The sequence below is a fragment of the Aquarana catesbeiana genome, linkage group LG03 (genome assembly GCF_042186555.1).
Source record: "Aquarana catesbeiana isolate 2022-GZ linkage group LG03, ASM4218655v1, whole genome shotgun sequence".
NCBI lineage: Eukaryota > Metazoa > Chordata > Amphibia > Anura > Ranidae > Aquarana > Aquarana catesbeiana.
Window position 1 is genome coordinate 183,685,351 of NC_133326.1, and position 21,531 is coordinate 183,706,881.

Genomic DNA, 21,531 nt, shown 5'->3' on the forward strand with positions numbered 1-21,531 from the left:
AACTCCGCTTTAATAGTTCTTTATTAACTTGCAGGATACTAGTTCTGCCACCTTCAAACTGTTGTGGTTCTTGGATGTGCAAAGTAAGCCGTACAAAGTCTAAATACCCTGGGTACACTTCATACACTCTTTGGTCTTTCTACTCCACCAAGGCCACTGTGCCCAAAATACTACAACAAGCACCAGCTATCACTTTAACAGCAAAGTCTTGGTCTTTGCAGGAGGATCACAGGTATTTATTATTACAGCATTTATGACCTCTGTTTTGGAGTCATTTGTTACCTGATAGACTGAGCGCCTGTCATTTTATGCCTATGTGTACTTTAACAATGCCAGACTTCTAAGAAGGATCAAGGTAAGGAAACATTGTAATGTGTCTGGAAAAATAAAAAACACGCATAAGTGGCACTAGCAGCACTTTCTACTGGTTCCCAGACCCATTAATGGACACTGACAGATTCATTGGTCAGAGATAAACAACTGGACTGCACTGTGTAATAACTAAACACAAACAGTTGCACAGCTATGGCATACAAAACTAAGATAGAAAAAAGTGACTGATTCAGTAATGTCAAGAGTAATACAGCCTTTATAATATAACATTAATATGCAAAGAAACAATGACACAATGTGGGTAGATTTTTAATTTTTATTAAGGTCCAACATCAAATGTTTCAACTGGTAATTTATTCACGAATGAGTTTTTCTTTTTCAAAATATACACTTTGTGCAAAATGCAGATCTGTGAAGGTTTGTACCTTTTTTTTTTTCATAAAATCGTTTTATAAAATGTTGTCAAGAAAACTATTACTACAGATAGAAGTAAAGACTTCAGCATGTTGACAAACCACTCATTCCAGATCTCACAATGTACTTTGGTCAATAACAAGATACAACAGAAAGAAAATATACCATGTGGGTCTAAACAGACAAACCTGGTGCAAATTGAACGCTACATTTATATTCTATGTGCAGAGATACACGTGTGATTCATGATCAATGGTACATAGCATTATTCACTTGGATTATTTTATTTTCTGAACAATTATGCAGTTTAGGAAAGTAATAATTCCTAGGAGCAGCAAAACAGCAAGGCAACTCGCACTTCAGAAGGAGGTTAGGAACAGCAGCCCCCATATTCCTCTTAGGGTCTGTTCACACCAGCCCCACTGCAGCAACATAATTGTAAATGGTACCCTAATGAATTCCCACAATGCAGCTGCATTACAGCGCACCACAACACACATTTGCTGTGCAAAGAAATGCAGCAGGACCCATTTTTGTGCGCGAACAGCCTGTTACGTTTGAATAGGCTGCTCAATGCATCACACCTCAACACATGACAACACGTGCCCTGTGCTATGGTGTAAATACACCCTTAGGGAAAAATTTTAATTAAAGCAGAACTCCAGGATATTTTTTTTTTTATAAATCTATGTCTCATAAAAGGTATATGGCACTTAAGGGAACCCTGTACTAATCTTTAATATTTATACTTACAGTCATACCATCAAGTATAGCTTTTGCTATACTTCATACACAGTGACAGGAGAACTGCACACTGAAGCCACACTGTCATTGGTCTGTCCCACCTCTCCCCTTGCCCATTTGCAGAACACTATTATTCTCGGAACCATTCACAAAATAAAAAAGCATTCTGTGAATAAGCAAGTGGAGAGGAGCAGCAGAAAACACTGTGGCTTCTGTGTATGCGAGCTACAGTGGACCAGAGATATAGCAAGAGCTATACTATCTATCTGGTATAAATTAAAGTAAATATTAAGATAGTACAGCATCCCTTACAGTGACATACACCTCACTGGGCTTATATTGTTTTTGCACTGCAAAATTAAAAAAAAAATTCCTGGCATTCTGCTTTGGCAGGCAGGTGTCCAGGCTTTCACACAACCTGAAAATGACTTGAGTACAGCTGGTATTGCTTTTGGATAGGTAAACCTAAAAAAGAAATCCATTACTCGTAATGCTTATTCAATAAAGATTGAAGAAGGTGTGCAAAATGCAGTAACTGTATTTAAGTTTCAGCAAAAGTTACATCAAAGAGAGATCTGTTTTTATCTGCACTTCTCCTTACTAAGCAAAACCGTGTTAAGTCAAAGCAAACCTTATTGCTACAGACTTCTCTTAACAAGTACATATCCACAGGGATCAAACATTTGCAAAACGTTATTGCTGCCTTGAAGAGTTTGTTCTCAGCATAAGATTTCCCATTGTTGGTGTCTAAAGGGGATTTGCCAACTTCTATAGTATACATTGTCAAATGTGCTAACTTTTTGTTCCTAGAAACCAAATAGCTCACACCCATTCTTAAAGCATAATTTTTCAGAATTCAGCAATAATTTCATATACAAGTATAGATCATTACTAAATTAGATTTTTCATAGTAGCAAATTTCAGTTTACAACTGCAAACTTTCTACAGATTAGTTTATAACATATTTGGATATCGAAACCATGAGATATGGTGTTGAATTCATTGCGAACTGTTAAATAGAAGGATGAAACACATATGGGAGCGTTTTTTCCTGACAAAGGCTTTATAATTTTGTCCAGCCGGTCCTGAGATTTGAGCAGCTCTGCTACATAACACAGCCAGACTAGTGACCTCAACATTCTCTACTGTAGTTAAGTAGTAAAGCTTGGTCATTTACCGGAGAGTCTGGGTAAAAGGAGAAGCAGAATGAGGTGATGTGGTAATCTCCCTAAAGATGTCTGCAGGCCAGAATTATTACTCTGGTCTGTGGAAGATTACTATAATGTAATTCCTCTTCTCTCTTTCTGTCAGCATATTCCTTGCCAGCACATGTGCATGCTGCACATCCCAATTGACTGACTCTAAAGCAAGCCATAGATTATGAGATTTTCTTTTCTGCAACCACAGGTGTCAGTGTTAAGGGAATCCTCCCCATGGAGCCATTGTGTTCTCCCGGCAGTGGGAGGCATGGGGAGCCGTCCCAGCCAGGAGAACATGGTTATTGCTAGCAGCTAGAGCCGCTGGCAATACTCGCATGCTAGAAATCTGACATGCTGGCTGTATAACTCCTGTATAATAATAATAATACCCAAGTCAATCAATGGATCTACTTGGATACAATCAGCCTGCCCATAGATGGATCGAATCTTGGTCGGTTCCTGCTGAACCAGCCGAGGATTGAGCCATCTATGGCCAGCTTAACTCCCCCAATCAAAATTCTAGTGTACAGGAGATTATAGAAGGTTTATGTAAGATACTTATATATTCAGAACTTATATATTCAGATACTTAAACCAGTTTGATCTAAAAATGCATTTAATTTTTATTTTATGAACATGTAACTACAATATAGTGGTTCTAAAGGCTCAAAGTTTTTTTTTTTATCTGCACGAGAGCCTCGGCTCTCCAGGGTCTCCCTCACCTCATTGCCTGAGCCAACGGCTCCCGCTGCGGTCAAGCACAGCCAGTGAACCAGAGGAGAGAGAAGGGGCGGGCCGTGCCATGGCTCTGTGTGTGAATGGACAAGCAGAGCAGTTGTTTGGGTGCCCCCATAGCAAGCTGTTTGCTCTGGGCGTACTCGGCAGGAGGGAGGGGCCAGGAGTGCCAGCAGGGGACCTGAGAAGAGGGGGATTGGGGCTGTTCTGTGCAAAACCACTGCACAGAGCAGGTAAGAATGACATGTTTTATGTTATTTAAAAAACGCCTTTAATATCACTTGTGTTTTTAGATCTGCTTTGGATTTAACTTTAAAAACACATTTTTTTTGTCCGCTATCAGAAATTAACAGCAAAATTATACGCTGGTGGGATTTGCAAAAAAAAGCTGCACTGAGGGAGCTTCCCTACCTCTTGTTCAATAGTGACAGAGTAAGTGAGGGGGAAACCGCCCTTAAAAAAGGTCACAGCTCGCAAGATGAATTAAACAGACAAAAGCTTTGACTGGAATTCATTACAAGTTCTTTTCAAAAGTACTGCTTAGATCTAAAACATTTTTTATGCTCATCTATACATACTGTATGTAAGTAGCAACTGAATCACAACCAAGCACAAAAGAAACTGCTGTGATGCATTTGCTCTAAATAGGTTGATGTAGAAATGAACATTTTGAAACATCAGTAATAAGCACAAGTGGTCTACATAAAAGAAAGTATGATTGAGGAGGTAAGGACTAACAAATTTAAAATGTTCTTTCTTTACCAGATTTCACACATTTGCAGACAACCCATTCTCACAGAATCTACATAAAAACATAACTTAAGGAAATGTTACATTAAGCTTTGTAAGACTGTATGAATATTGAACTACAATTTGAAGAGAGAACTATCAGATTATTGGTAATACTTGTACAACTGTACACTCTCTTTGCTCCATACTACATCGTTTTTTTAAAGGGTACATTTTGTATTGCATATTGAAGGCTGGCACAAAGCTAAAATAGAAATAAAGGAACTCAAGTTCACAGAGTCAACATTTAAAAGACAATACTGCAGAACGCAAATGTAACAGCTTTACTAATATTCACTTTTACAAATTGAGTCACATAAGACAACACTGTACAGGTCATTTTTTTAGAAAAATACCGTTATTTTGGCACCCACTTTTTCTTAAGAACATCTGAAATAAAATACAGTTAATTACCCCTTAAATGGTGCAAATTTAAAGCAACACAGACACAGCATTTCACAAAAAAAAAAGCTTAATATCTTTAAAAAAAAAAAACTAGGTCTACAGATATCCATTTGCTAAAATTCTTAGTTGCGTTACTTTTGGGATTGGATTGTTGTAGCAAGACAAGACACGATATGTAAGGTAGGAGAAATAATTGTGAAATGACTTTGGACATAACTATTTTACCAACAAGCAAAGCTTTTAACATAACAAAAATGAGCAAAATAGTCATACACAGATAACTGTAACAATAAGAGTTGCTCATCAGCATTGCTACAATATTGCAAACAAGCAAAGTGTTTCATAACTACTCCTCTAGCACTTGTTTAATTAACGCCTACAAATCAAAACCATGTACAGTTATTGCTCTCTCTGTTAGGGAATATTTCTTTAGCAATACAAATAAAACCTTATAGTCATCAACTTGTTTTAAAAGGGAATAACTGCACATAATATGTATTGATTGTTTAAACTCAGTAGCACCTATATGTGGATATACGTCACATACTGTACAAGTGCAGACTATGGGAGGATTTTAGCAAAACTGGAGCAGTTGTGTGTGGCAACCAATTATCTTCTCTCATGCATTTTCAAAGCTTAACTGAACAAGCTGAAGATAGAAGCTGATTGATTGCAATGCACAACTGTTCAGAATTTCGGCTTCTACAGTTTTGATAAATTCCCCCCTATCGGTCCATGGCAGCTCAGTTTTCCTTTGAAGTGACCCGTTCAAGCTCAAGAAAAAGATCCAGCTTATAGTTCCCTGCAAGAGAAGAGGCATTCTACTAATTTCTCTGGTGGTCCACATCTCCCATCTTGACTGTTCCCGCACTGCATCCTCCACCAAAAGGACAGCATTTGACACTACTAGGAGTGTTGGAAACCTGTCTCTCCATCCTCAGACTGTTGTGTCCTCTGGTGATATAGGGGATCTGAGAACCACAGTGCACCGCAGGGGACCCAGTCATCTAACACTCACGGAAGTGTTGAAGGCTGAAGAATTGGGTGGGAAGCTGCACTGCTGGAATTGAGCAATCTTAGAAGATACAGGCTGCTGGAGTGGCGAGTATAATACCTCTTCTGTTGCAGGGAGCATTTAGTTTTAGTTTTTTTAAGCCTGATGATGTCACTTTAAAATCAGTTTGTGCCACAACTGAGTGGTGGGCCACAACTGAATGATGGCCCATCAGAGTGATGGCCAGCAACTGGTGCCATGCACACCTATAAGTCCTACCAGCAGACCCCGATATATAAAAATATTTAAAGTGTAACTAAAAGGCAAAACTTATTTTTTTTCATTTTGAATAGAATAAAAAAAAAAAGGGATGTAAACTCTGTCAGTTGTTCTTGCCATCTGTGTCTAATACGGGAGATTTCCCTTCACTTCCTGTCCCATAACCAAAACAGGAAGTGAGAAGAAATCACCCCAAAGTGAGGAAATCCCAGGGTATCACCAGAAATAATGTCCTAATTGGAAGATTTCCCCTTTATTTCTTTTCTGGTGTCAACCCAAATTTGGGATTTTATTTTACTATCACTTTCAGTGATAATGGTAAACAGGACAAACAGAGAGGGTGGATCTACCTAATGGGAGAACAGACAGTAATAAAAACTGATAGGTGTTCTAATCTTTCTCTACTCTATCCAAAACAGAAAAATAAAAAAAGTAAGCGTTGCCTTTAGTTACACTTCAACTGGTGCATGTGTCTATAGGACTAGGAAAAACCTACCAAAAACTGCCAATTCGATTGTCGTGTTGATTTTCTAACACAAAACTGACCAATGAAAACTAGAGTCAACCGTTCATTCTTCCTTTTCTTTTCATTATATACATTAGTACTATAAATCTGATGCTGCCTTAAAAGCCTTAGGCTTACCCGACCACCTTTATTTACAGCTAAAGGATGCTAAAATATTGCTGGTATGTAACAGTGACCAATATTAGTGCAAATATTAATCTAGCCGATTCCCAGTAGTAATCTTACCAGCATCAATTAGACCATTATTAGACTTGTCAGTGCATATATTCTAGGATGACCACTACTTGTGTTGTAATTATTCTAGCTGTAATACAAGACCCAGTAAAGCATAAAAATGCATATGATTTTAAGGTGCTGAAATATTAAGGAGTTAATGGCTTTGAGAGGAGGATATATTCTCGCACAAGGAACGATACCCTACTACCTAGTCTTAATATAGCTTCTATAAATGAAGTCTTGTGATTTATAATCAAAAATCCCACGGGAGAACCAAATAAACATTTTCGATATACAGTATGCTTCATAAATTCCCAGTTACAACTAAATCATTTTATGAAAGCTCTGTCATTTCTCCACATACAAGATGATATTTGTGTGATTCACTACAGGAAGCATGGGAACACAATCTCCTAACTATTATATTAGTGCAATAAAAGCTGTGTACCATCCGTTGGTATTAGCACCACACACAGTGCCTCTCCTTTGGTAAAAAAAAATGCTTACTTTATAGTAATGTTACTGACAGTTATTACGACTTATGTAGCATACCATAACTCTGTAGCTGCGTTCCTAAATGATGTGTGATCATCATTGATCATTTATAACCACACGTTACAACATAAGTTTACACACATGGCAAAATCTCTATATTCCACAACAGCCTACAGATCCAAAGATAATTATTGTGATATGAGTTACATTCATGTGCTTAATATGTTTAAATATATATGTACGAAAAATCAAATTTCTATATATTTCTTGGGAGGTCACAGACGCATGGAGCTCTGCCTGTTACGTGTAATAAGACTAGAGCATCATTTTTAAACACACAGATAACTCCCTAAACCGCTAATACATATTTGGCTCTGTGGCCAGATTACTGTGATTGATACCAGCCAGTAACCCATTATTACCAAAATAGTAATTCTGATTGTATTGTTTTTCTTTAATTTGTGAGTGTACCCTTTAAATGACGTGCACCCCTATAAATGATATTGTAGATATAATTTTGTTTCTTTCTACTTCTAATTAGGACGATCCAACAAGGCTGGTTCCATGATCACTAACTAATGTCCTAATGTAATATTTCACGCGCTGCTTTTTGACCAGATTATGAAATATTCTAAAGAATACTGGAGTCTGGAGGCTTCATTCCTCAGTAGTGTAGGCTTGGGTACATTTTCATCCTTTAACAAGATCGAACACCTGACAAACAAATGCCTTTACACAAAAAAAAACATCAACAAAAAAAAAAAACCCCAATAAAAACAAAGTATGGTACATCAGGTAAATCTGTGCCTGGTAGATGGAGGGTGTTCAGTGAATCACTGCATGAGGTCTTCTGATCTATAGAAGGGTGCTCACTCATACACCTTACATGGGTGAAAGCTAAAATCATAGAATAAAACAAAACATAAAACAAAACACTGACAAGGTAAATAAATAAAAAAAAATTGCACAGACTGAAATCAGTCAGACGTAAACACTTCAGTTTTGAAATTCATGTCTTGCCACAGGCTTTAGCTTCTGAACACAACCACAGTAACTGCTGTGCATCAGTTTATTTTCTCGCAGAAAGTCCATAATCTTGCTCCAGATAACTAGTAGGAAGAGCCTCTGTTTAGTGTCATGATTTGATCTTCCATAGCTGGAATGGAAAGAAAAAAGTAAGCAAACAAAACAAATTTGAAATAGGTCACAAAACATTTTAAAAGGCAAGTCCGTAAGTGGATCTGCTCTGCCTTAATGGCAACATGCTTTGCTCTGACACCATGTCATTTTTTGACATACTGAAAGGTTATGACATGGTGATAGCCAATATGCTGTGTTACCTCACACGGACAAAGATGTATTAAATGTGTGCTCTAGGAAAAATGTATTGCCTATAGCTACAAATCAAATTCCAATTGTAATTTCTACAGTCCAGGGGCAAAAAAAGGAAATAAGTATACTGACTGGCTGCTATGGGCCAGCACAATTTTCATACATAAAGCATATAGTGAGGTATTCTAACAACGCCATGTCTGGCCTAGGCACACACATTTTTTATTCTACATGCTTAGCTTTAAAATTAGTAAAAAATCAGTCTGTTTTAAAAATTCAAGTTCACCCTTTTCAGAAAACAGCCTATGCGGTCAAGGGGCCCCAGTATATATTCAAAATCTGAATTACAAATATACAAAAGCCGGTGATATTGATAACACTTAACTGTGGCAAAAATTAACTAGAACTAGACGAGGGTGCACTTCCCTACGCACCAAAAAGCCAGAAGCCCAAAAATCGCCATAGCTGTTAAGTAGTACTTTGACGCTAAATACAGTTGTTATGGCAGCAGCTAGCTGCCATAACCCTGGCATTTTCAGAAACAGCGGGCCGTTCTCTTTAAGATAAAAGTGGTCTCTGCGGCGGACTCGCCGCATAATCACTTTTAATGGGGGCTGTAGGGGTCATCGACGATCGTGTCCTCTCCCCTGACAGGCCTGGAGCCGAGTGAGGGAACGATGGCCCCCACTTGGCTCCATAACATTAGATGGCAGAAGCGATATCAAACGTCACCTCCGCCCAATGGTCTTAAAGGGGAATTATTTTTTTATTGCATTTAAGTGTAAATGTGAGATCTGAGGTCTTTTTGACCCCAGATCTCACTTTAAAAAAAAAGATCCTGCCATGCTTTTTTTCTATCACAAGGTATGTTTACATTCCTTGTAATAGGAATAAAATTCATGCAAAATTTTTAATTTTTTTTTTAACCGGTTCAATACAGGGCATTTTCACCCCCTTCCTTCCCAGGCCAATTTTTAGTTTTCAGCGCTGTCGCACTTTAAACGACAATTGCGCGGTCGTGCGATGTTGTACCCAAAAAAAATTGATATCCTTTTTTCCCCACAAATAGAGCTTTCTTTTGATGGTATTTGATCACCTCTGCGGTTTTTATTTTTTGTGCTATAAACAAAAGAAGAGCGACAATTTTGAAAAAAACTCAATATTTTTTACTTTTTGCTATAATAAATATCCCAATTTAAAAAAAAAAAAAAAAAACACATTTTTTCCTCAGTTTCGGCCGACACGTATTCTTCTACATATTTTTGGTAAAAAAAAAAATCGCAATAAGCGTATATTGGTTTGCGCAAAAGTTATAGCGTCTACAAAATACGGGATAGATTTATGGCATTTTTTAAAAAAAATGTTTTTTTTTTTTTTCAGCGGCGATCGCGATTTTTCGTGACTGTGACATCATGGCCGACACATCGGACACTTTTGACACATTTTTGGGACCATTCACATTTATACAGCGATCAATGCTATAAAATTGCATTGATTACTGTGTAAATGTGACAGGCAGTGAAGGGGTTAACCACTAGGGGGACACAAGGGGTTAAATATGTTTCCTAAGGGAGTGTTTCTAACTGTAGGGGGCGAGGACGTACAAGGGGAGGAGACCGATCAGTGTTCCGCTGTACTGGGAACACAGATCGCTCTCCTCACAACTGACAGGACGTGGATCTGTGTGTTCACACACACAGATGCATGGTCCGGCCCGGTTAACGGGCAATCGCGGGTGCCCGGCGGACATCGTGGCCGCCAGGCACACGCACCGGGCCCCGAGCATACGCAGCGCACGCGCCCCCCCAGACGGCCGTGAATCCCAGGTGGTCATATGAGGTCCACCCAGGATGGGAGATCCCATCTGTGGACGTCATATGTCCATGGCTGGGAAGGGAAGTGGTTAAAGGATAGTGTAAAAATAAAAAGTAAAATAAATAAGAAAAACTTTAAAGCGCCCTGTCCTGCCGAGCTCACACGCAGAAGCGAACGCATACGTAAGTCTCGCCCGCATATGAAAACAGTGTAGAAAATACTTGTGAGGTATCCATGATCGTTCGAGCGAGAGCAAAAATTCTAGCAAAAGACCTCCTCTAACTCAAAACCAGTAACCTGTAGAAAATTTTAAACGTCGCCTATGGAGATTTTTAAGGTTCAAAGTTTGTCGCCATTCCACGAGCGGGCGCAATTTTGAAGCGTGACATGTTGGGTATCAATTTACTCGGTGTAACATTATCTTTCACGCAATAAAAAAAGTGGTTAACTTAATTAACTCATGCACACTGGACATTTGACGTTTTTACAGCAGCTGTTTTGGCTGTAGACTTTTTTTTCTACAGTCATTAAACTCTCCATCATGTTATCCTATGTGTCCATGCACACATAGGCCGTTATCAGCAGTTTTGGGCAGTGGCGTTTTTGAGCAGTAAAAAAACCCCAAAACTAGTGGGTTCAGAGAGACATTTTTCAGCTGTAAAAATGCTCTAAGGCTGATAAACATCGATAAACTCTCAAAAACGTCACTCACCAGCGTTTAACATTTTTGATCCATTGGAAAAAAAAAAAAAAAAACACTAAAATGCTAACGCAGAAAAACGCTATTGCAAAAACATGAAAAAAGTTCAAAAACTCACTGCAAAGCTACTGGTGTTTTATAACGTTACTATAACGTCCAGTGTGCATGAGGCCTTATTGTAAATCATAAAAGGTATGTAAATGACCATAACGGGTGTATACTTACTAGTATACTTTCTCTTTATCTGTTCATCTCATTTTTATATGTGGTCAATAGATGGGAGGAGAGACGGATGTACCCTCCATCTCTATATACCGGTTGGTGTTGGTGAGTAGACATATATATATATATATATATATATATATATATATATATATATATATATACACATACACATACACACATACTATATATAGTTTAGCCTCTAAATAGCCTGGACCTTTTATATTGAATGTAAGGGTAGGTAATAACCCTCATATAGTCTATATATGTACATCAAGAGAAGTTTCACCAATTAAACTTGGTAGATTTTACCACAGAGATAGAACTTTGGTTCATATATAGGGGCATTGACCTCACCCTATAGGTATACCCGTTATCGTCATTATTGTCACCACCTCCCATGCTCACCCCCTGGACTTTTTCCAAGCCCCCAAATGCTTAGTGTTCAAGGGTCATGGAATCCGAAGCCACACAGACTATGACAGATGTACTGTGGTACCTGGCACACAAATTGTGGAACCTGTGTGATGCTACAGATTCTCTGTGATACATCTTGGTGCCATTAAAACAGGCAAGCTATGCAGTAGTTTAAACACTGACAAGAAGTAAACAAAAATTAGTTTGCAAATTTTAACATCCAAAAAACTTCAGACTGTGCTATTCTAAAGTCTCTGTACACAGGAAAAAAGCCTCAAGCCTTGTGGCTTGTTGTTCAGAATTTTTCTCCCCTGAATTGCATATTAAAACATACAGCATGCGTACAGTAAATAATCCTCCAGGATAACCATGGATCAACACGGTAAAATTCTACATTTTTATGGTAAAGAAAAGCTTTGGAAAAGAAAAAACAACTGTTTGTTTTCCTGTGAATAAAAAGTTACCATTAAAAATTAAAGGGAATACATAGCTTTTTGTTCACATTCACGTAAGGGTCTAAAATAATAAATTTGTATCTTTTTTTTTTTTTATTAATTCAGGTAAATAAAAAAATAGGGTTTAATATTTTATATTCATTGTTTTTAGCCAGCAGATGGAGCCCTAAGTTCCTTTTCACACGTTTGCCTATGTAATCCTAAAATGGGCTTATAGTCTTAAAGTAATAAAAACAGTCTGAGTGGCCAAAGCTTTCTGCAGATTTGCTTGTAATAGCTAAAAACACTTTTGAATGCATTTTAGTATTGCAAACTGCAACCTTTCATCGGTTCAGTTCAATTTTTTTGCAGTTTTGTAAAAGACAGTCTTTTGGAAAGCTGAACTTCAAGTATGGTTTTTATTGTACAATTACATTGGTCCAGCTTAGACCAATACACATATAGATCTTTCATACCTGTGGGAAGGCCGTGAAAGCCTCATCTTAGTCACCTCTACAACTGTGATTTTGGTAGTTCTCTGGGTTATGTGTGGGGCTGATGCCCTTCTGCATAGTGAACCCATGAGGTCACTTGCTGGGGACAGGTGCCATTCACAGAAGGTCTTGCATTTTTTTCAATGGATACAAGGCATTCTCTGATTGCATGAGGTAGAAAGGGAGACAGCAACGTCATGATCTCCACCTCGTCCAATCAGGCAAGCTGATATCCTGAGCAGCTGCCTTTTAGCATCTTCAGGGAAGAGGGTGAGCCAAACTTTATAACAGAAAGGCATGTGAACTGTCAATTACAGCCAATGGGGGTGGGTTTCAGAGCAAATGGCACTGCATGCCCACCTGGGCGTGTGTTAGGGGTTACCAATGCTTATTTTAATTTTTCTTTTTAGAATCTAAAAATTTGCTACACAATCTGTTGTATTTTTTACTAGACTATGGAGCCAACCAAGTGCCTACTGCATTTACGTTTTAGGACTATTTCAAGGGTTTTGCTAAAAAAAAAAAAAAAAAAAAAAAAAAAAAAACCAACCCTTTTACAGATAAGAGTAGCCGAAGCTCAAAAAAACCACAAAAAAGAAAGCGAAATTGACCCAAAACTACTAAATGTACATGTCGAACAATTGTCAGTCACACTGTACGCTCCCACCTTGAGATTAAATCCCAGCAGATCACTAATGACACCAGACACTGCAGACAAGATGACCACCTGGGTGATGTTGTAAAGCAGAGGATTCATCGTCAGACCATATAACCTAAAGGGATTATCCAGCTCCTTAAGAAAAAAAAAAAAAACACATAATAGAATATTACATTAGTAATTTAAAAGCATACAAATTTAATTGCATAAATGAGTAGTAAAAAAGTCCAGCAATCAAACACTGAATCATAAATACTAAAAACAGAGCTAAAATAAAAGCCACAAAAATAAAAGCCACAAAAATTGTCACAGTAAGTGGCCAGAACAAAAATAAGAATAAGAGTCTATGTAGAAGGTAATGATGAAGACAGTTCAAGGTTTTTATAGGTGTAAAATCACTGATGTCCAAGCGTGCACCTTTCACCAGAAAGAAAGCATGTTCCACCACTTGATGCACACTCCCCCAGGGGGTCAAACTCACCAGAAACCACTATTAAAAGAGCATTGAATGGGAATTCAGCATCCACTTCAATAGTCAGTCCTCATCATCAGCAGGATTCACTGGTAAAGGGGCTCCATATATATCATAAAACACAAAAGCAACACAAAGCGACGCCCTCTGTAGAAGTCCTTGATGATGAAACCGGTCAGGGCGTGGCCTACACGACGATCCGGAAGTGACGCTTGCGCTCCACTGTCTGCTACCATCCACCAGGAAGATAGTGTGGTGTCTGCAGGGAAACACACATCCTATCCTGGACTGCTAGACATGGTGGCAGCACCCTCTGGGCTTGATCATTTGCTTTTTTCAATATGTTACAATGTACATAGTTAGGATTAAGGGGAACACTGCTGTATAGGGGATTTTTACATGAATAAACAGGATTACGCTAGGTCAGTGTTGCTCTTGTGTTTTATGATATATATGGAGCCCCTCTACCAGTGAATCCTGCTGATGAGGACTGACTATTGAAGTGGATGCTGAATACCGATTCAATGCTCTTTTAATAGTGGTTTCTGGTGAGTTTGACCCCCTGGGGGAGTGTGCATCATGTGGTGGAACATGCTTTCTTTCTGGTGAAAGGTGCACACTTGGACATCAGTGATTTTACACCTATAAAAACCTTGAACTGTCTTCATCATTACCTTCTACATAGAGACTCTTATTCTTATTTTTGTTCTGGCCACTTACTGTAACAATTTTTGTGGCTTTTATTTTAGCGCTGTTTTTAGTATTTATGATTCAGTGTTTAATTGCTGGACTTTTTTTTACTACTCATTAATGCCATTTCTTCCTTTTTAAACAGCTGCTTGATACTTTTGAATATTTATTTATTGATTGCTGCACATAGAATTGTGGGATTTATTATTCTTAAGTGTTTATTTATTTATTTTATACTGCATATAGAACCGTAGGATTGATATGGCGCTGAGCGAGTGTTATAGGCCTCATTTTACACACCTTCTCCGCATTTTATACAAATATAATTACATAAATATGAGTACATCAGTTAATGAATCCAGAAAAAAATGCCATGCATAATTAAATGTTATGACATAGACCTTGTTTAAAGTTGCTCAAAGACAAAAAGTAACATTAACCCAATCTGACCGTAACCAACACTCTGTGGGCATCCCCTGGATGAGCATTCTTAAAATCCAAGCAATCAATTACAATTGGACTTTCCCAGCAGGGCAACCGCTGCCCAAGTGCTTGCCACTCTCAGAGCTCAAGAGAAAGACAATCCGCTCTCTGTAGAGAATACTGAACTTATACGTGCACACATGATGAAACCCTCATTTAAACAATGTGCATGTACCACTAAGGTAGAATACCAAATCCCAAGCACTGCAGACCTGTCAGAACACATTGGTTGTGTATCACTACATCATGCATCTGTAAAAGGTGTTAACGGCAATCAATGCTTCACTGCGAGGACTCAAGCCTGGGGAGCAAAAGCTCCTGCTTGAACTGGGCCAGTATAACTGTGTTGAAGATATAAAGTATGGCAAGATCACTAACAAAGGTATTAAGTGCATTAAAATAAAGCACTAGGCAATAAGACCTCACAGCATCAATAAGGCTGCATAGAATAAGGTCTGTGATTGATAATAGAAGGAAGCGTGAACATACCTGAGAGATATTGGGATATATCAAGCTGTGCTATTTTACCACCATGAGCTCCTTCAGCATCAGGCCAATCACAATGCTGATTGTGATGGTTGTCAGCTGGCCATAGTGAATGGGTGGAGGAGCACAGCAAAAATTGCCACTAAACTCTGCCTATGGTCCCCGGCATGATGACGTGTGGCATAAGCCTGTCCAGAGGGGGCGGAGTCACGTCCTGCGTCATCACGCTGCTAACGCACAAAGGGCTGCCGTCTGCGCTCCAGATTGGAGCGCAGAATGGAGGAAACCCCAGAAACAGGGAGTTCATAGCCAAAGAGGTGTCCCAGGCTATACCCCCCACACATAGTGGGGGAGCAAAACATGGGACCCACATGGAGCAAAGGATGCCCCAGACTCGAGCATGAGTGCCGGAGAGGAATATCAGATGCTGAACCATGAGTGGAATTGGTAAACAAACGGGATACGTTGATAAAAAATGCATGATGGAAATAATATGCAACAGACCAAATCAACACTGGGAGATCTAGACAGATTTTTCTTAATTGATTATAACATTTAGTACCAAAATACAGAATCAAATTACTATACAGCATATACAGTAAAGAGGGAACAGTAAACAAAATGATGGTTCTATTGATAAGCTACTACAGAATAGAAACTGTAGTGAACCCTAGTGGCCAAAGTTGGAAGTGGAAAAACACGTTGGCCACACAGTTAACCCCTTGATCCCCCTAGATGTTAACCCCTTCCCTGCCAGTGTCATTAGTACAGTGACAGTGCATATTTTTAGCACTGATCACTACATTGGTGTCACTGGTTACCAAAAAAGCATCAAAAGTGTCAGTTAGTTGTCCAATTTGTCCGCTAAAACGTTAGCGCAAACCAATCAATATGCGCTTATTGGGATTTTTTTTACCAAAACAATGTAGCAGAATACATTTTGGCCTAAATTGATGAAGATTTGACAATTTTTTTAATTAGATAGGTTTTATAGCAGTAAAAAAATATATATATATTTTTCAAAATTGTTGGTCGTTTGTTTATAGCGCAAATAACAAAAAAAAACAAAAAAAAAAAAAAACACAGAGGTGATCAAATACCACCAAAAGAAATCTCTAATTTGTGGGGAAAAAAGGACATAAATGTTATTTGGGTACAGAGTCGCACAACTGCGCAATTGTCAAGTAACGCAGTGCCATATTGCATAAAAATGGTCGGTCATGAAGGGGGGTAAAACCTTCAGGAGGTCAAGTGGTTAAAATATGAAAATGTGTAAGGTAAATAATTGGAAGGGGATTACTTACCTTCAACAACTTAGTAGCCAATTTTAACACATTGTTGACAAGCGTCAGCTCTTCCTTCTTGTTTGGCTTCTTCTCCATTTTCAAGTACAAATTGATCTGTTTGATAATGAAAAATATAACAGTTCCTTACTGATATGCAGTGTGTATAATTACTTTAGGGTAAAAAAAGGCTTGCCAAAAGTTAGGATGGGACAAACATGTCTATAATTTTTCAGTCACCTAGATCAGTGCTTTCCAACCTCAGTCTTTAAAGAGGAGGTCCAGCCCACTCACGAAAAATTAAAAGTCAGCAGCTACAAACACTGCAGCTGCTGACTTAATATATAGACACTTACCTGTCCAGGGAGCCCGCTATGTCGGCACCGCAGCCAAACTTCGGACTGGCTGTCGGGCGAAGCCGCCACCATTCCTGGTAAAGGAATGTGGCAGCCGAATTCCTACTGCGCATGTGCAAAGCGCACTGTGCTTTCGAATTGGCCTGGTGGGGGAGGATGGAGGACGGTGGCCAAACTTCCAAGAGACGGCATCGCAGTGCCGTCTCTGGAAGTGGGGAACAATACCTGTAAAAAACAGGTACCCATTCCAGAGGCTATGGATCTGTATTTAAGAGGAGGGGCGCAGAGAGGTGTGCCTGGTCCTTGAGAGGTCAGTGGAATGATCCTCCGATAGCCCAGTGCCACAGAATATGGGGAGCTGAAATCATTGTCAGGTAGGGGGCACTGAAGATCCTCCTTAAGTACCCTCAACAGGTCATGTTTTGGAAATTTTGCTTGGATAAAATAGTTGTCATAAATACCAAACCAATGATATTGATTTAAAGTATCAATGCAAGGTGAAGCAAATCCTAAAGATATGACCTGCTGGGGATACTTGAGGACTGAGATTGGAAACCAATGACCTAGATCATGGGATATCTAGTGGTAAGTAAAAGCAAAAAAACACTAAAATATATTTAAAATGTTTAATCACACATTTTATGCATTTAAAACCTTATTGGTAATTCAATCACCATTAGGTCATGTAGGTGTTTTGCTAAATATATATGAAGACATAGAATGGCTGGACTAAAGAAGCCACTTGGGAGAGTGGGAAAATGTTTTCAAGAATAAACAAAGTCTTAGGCCAGTGGCCTGAAAAAAAAAAAAAGGATTTAGAGCTGATAGGGCCACCCATCGGGCAAATTTCAGCCAGTTCCATCAAGAACCAGCCCAAATTCGTAGTGTACGGCCAGCTTAAGAGATTAAATACTCCAACCCAAACTAAAAGGTAGTAGCGGAGGTTCCTGTATCCCAGAATGCACTGGGAAATATTGGAGGAGAACTAGGACAGAGCAGCTTCATCCACTTCCTCTTTATACAGATCAGCCATGTGGTAACACTATTTGCTTCCATGTACAGGCCAAAGCATTAAGCCAGCCAGCTAGCAATACTGCCAGTGCCAAGCAGGAGCCGAGGCATTGAGCATTACAGTCATTGGCAAAACTTTTTGTTTCAGCAAAGTTGAGCTGGACCCAAGCCAAGTGTTAAAGAAATCAAGTATACAAATCCATCTTGCAGGGAATGCACAAAAATGTCTGCTATCACACCACAACCTAATCACTCCTCAAAGTAAATAATTTCCTCTACATCCTTTCCCCTTTAATGGGGTTGTAAACCTTTCTTTTTTGTTTAAAATAACAAACATGTCATACTTGCCTCCACTGTGCAGTTCGTTTTGCACAGAGTGGCCCTGATCCTCCTGTTCTGGGGTCCCCCGGCGGCGCTATCAGTTCCTCCCCGCATCGGTAAACCCCCTAGGAGAAGCGCCCTCCCTGAGGGTTACCGTGCAGGTGCGTTCCCGAGTCCAGCATTTGCGTCCATAGACACAGAATGCTAGACTTTGCCCCGCGGTGCCCGCGTCATTGGATTAGATTGACGACAGCAGCGGGAGACAATAGCTGCACTGCTATCAATCTATCCAATCAAAAGACAAGACAACGGGCAGAGAGGTAGAGCATTAAGGTGAGGATGCATTAAGGTGAAAAAAAAAACACGAGGGTTTACAATAGGGCTGTTGAAATTAATCGCCGAATCGATGCATCGGCATTCGACCGTCCACGATGCGGCATCGATGCTATAGCTTCAAGGCATCGATTATTGAGGATGACGTCATCCTCGCACCGTGTTATGGCCCGCCTCCGCGACAGAACGGAGCCGAAAGCCGCTGAAGAGCTGCGGGAGTAAGCAGCGCCGGCTTTTCCTGCTTGCTGCCCCTGACTGACATCATCCCCCTGCTGCCCTGCGAGGAGCGACGCTGTGTGCACGTTCGCGGGGACATGGAGCGTTGGTGGCTGGAGCTGCTGCTGCTAAGAGTGGCGGCAGCCGGCTTGTGGAGCACGGAGCTCCGAGGAGGAGAGTGGAGCCGTGGCATGTCAAGCAGGTGTGACGGAGACGAGGAGGAGAGTGGAGCCGCGGCATATCAAGCCAGGTAAGGGGGCCGCATGGAGGACACCTCTGCTCTTCCCCCACCTCTACACAGTGAGCATGCAGATAGGGCAATAAAACAAAAAATTGTGTGCAGTGCTTTGTGGTGATAATAAATGCACAAAAAAAGTCTTATTAAGTAGTGAATAAATATAGCCCTGAAATATATAATCTGTGATCTGACTAAAAGAAATCTTTTGTGTATTCAAAGTAATTCCAGTGCTGAGTGTTCTCTGCTGTGTTCAAATCATTCACCAGAAATCAGGAATGATTTGAACACAGCAGAGAACACTCAACACTGGAATTACTTTGAATACACAAAATATTTCTTTTAATCAGATAACAGATTATATATTTCAGGGCTATATTTATTCACTACTTAATAAGACTTTTTTTGTGCATTTATTATCACCACAAAGCACTGCACACAATTTTTTGTTTTATTGCCCTATCTGCATGCTCACTGTGTAGAGGTGGGGGAAGAACAGAGGACTGTGTGGATGCTGGTCGAGAAGGATGGGAATTGGTCCGTGGTGACACTGGGCAGGGGAGCGCTATGGTAATAGTATTATATGGGGACAGGTTAGTGGTGAGGGGGGCGGGTTATTAGTCATCTTGGATAGGACAGTCTGGCACCTCCCTTACCACGTCCAGCAGGTCTGCAGTCTCTGACCCTCTCCTGTATCGTGTCTGCAGTCTCTGACCCTCTCCTGTATCATGTCTGCAGTCTCTGACCCTCTCCTGTATCATGTCTGCAGTCTCTGACCCTCTCCTGTATCATGTCTGCAGTCTCTGACCCTCTCCTGTATCATGTCTGCAGTCTCTGACCCTCTCCTGTATCATGTCTGCAGTCTCTGACCCTCTCCTGTATCATGTCTGCAGTCTCTGACCCTCTCCTGTATCATGTCTGAAGTCTCTGACCCTCTCCTGTATCATGTCTGAAGTCTCTGACCCTCTCCTGTATCATGTCTGAAGTCTCTGAACCTCTCCTGTATCATGTCTGCAGTCTCTGACCCTCTCCTGTATCATGTCTGCAGTCTCTGACCCTCTCCTGTATCATATCCAGTCTCTGACCCTCTCCTGTGTCATGTCTGCAGTCTCTGACCATCTTCTGTAGTCATTTGGGTGCAGTCTGGAGCTTCTCTTTAAGTTGTCTGCTGTGTTTACACTTTGCTACATGCAGGGAGTGTTGTCTTTTTTTTAAGAACAGATAAAATTTAAAAAATTGAGTTCTTCTCACTACTTAAATTTTTTGGATGAAAACCGTGCGCAGTAATCGTGATGCATCGTGGACCTGATAATCGTAAGGCCAGTGAAGATGCGCACCCCTAGTTTACAACCCCTTTAAGCACTTCCCACTAGAAAAGTAACACTTTCATGGGCATTTATCAAGCATTCATAAAGCTTTTTCAGCGCTTCATAAACACAACAAAAACACATCATAAATGCTACAGGCGCATTAATGATCATTGCTTCATTCTTCACAATCAACACACATGTAAACAAGCCCTTAGAGACAACCTTTTATAACATATATACACAAATTTGTAACTCACCTGTTCTGTCAACAATATTGAGGTATTGCTATATTTTTTGCTGGTTTCTGATCCAAGTGTAACAAATCTCAATAAAAAGAGTGTTAAAGAAATGCACCAGATAACTAGTTCCCAGTTGTAGTGACAATCCAGAAACGTTTCATGAATATGTAGAAGCTAAAACAAATAAAAACCATTTACAAATGTTTTATTTGTAAAACAAATAAAATATTTAAATCATAAAAATAATTTATAGAATACATTTGATCTGTAAAATAATAACTGGAGACAAACAGATTTACTGTTCAGACAAATCCAGCAAACCTCATCTTATATTTTGATTCATCTGAAAATAGCAAATCTGCAAAGGTTCGGACAATTCAATGATCCAAAAAGCCAAGATCAATGAACTGTACAATTAGCCATAGGTTAGAGAAACCATAGAGTAAAAACCTGCAAATTTGCCAAAAAAGCTGTGATTCACCAAAAGTTGACAATTTTGTAAATTGATTTAATAATTTGTGAGCTTTAAAGTGGAACTTCACTCTCCCAATCAACAGTCAATATTTTTGTATGCCTTATGCTGCTAGAATTAGTAAATAGATAGGAAAGTATATTATATTTACTTGTTTTAAACTTTTTCTTGTACATTTCTTCAGTTACTTCCTGGTTTCTTATCTAGGGAAATGATGTCCTACATCCCAGGAGTCTTCATTAGGAAGGAGAGGAGGAGTTATTTTCTCAGGTATGCACACTCTCCTGCATGCATGCTTGAGCTAAGGGCAGATGGATTCCAGGAAGTAAATGGTACATGAATCATCTGCCCTTACTCCTGATGGCCACGGGCAGAAATGCTAGCGGGTGTTTTTCAAAGAGATTTCTCAACAAAATAAAATAT

At 39.5% G+C, this 21,531-nt stretch overlaps 1 protein-coding gene across 2 annotated transcripts in view; it reads right to left on the reverse strand.

The window, feature by feature from the left end:
* Positions 1-635: 635 nt before the first annotated feature.
* The window catches only part of PHTF2 (putative homeodomain transcription factor 2), a 250,240-nt gene continuing 229,344 nt past the window's right edge, over positions 636-21,531 (reverse strand). For both annotated transcript variants that reach the window (XM_073619589.1, XM_073619588.1), the window contains 4 exons: positions 20,655-20,810; positions 16,637-16,732; positions 13,211-13,336; positions 636-8,285 (listed from right to left, as the gene is read on the reverse strand). In XM_073619589.1, coding sequence (XP_073475690.1) covers positions 8,265-8,285; positions 13,211-13,336; positions 16,637-16,732; positions 20,655-20,810 — 399 coding nt within the window. In that variant the 3' untranslated portion in view covers positions 636-8,264. The remainder of the gene's footprint in view (positions 8,286-13,210; positions 13,337-16,636; positions 16,733-20,654; positions 20,811-21,531) is intronic.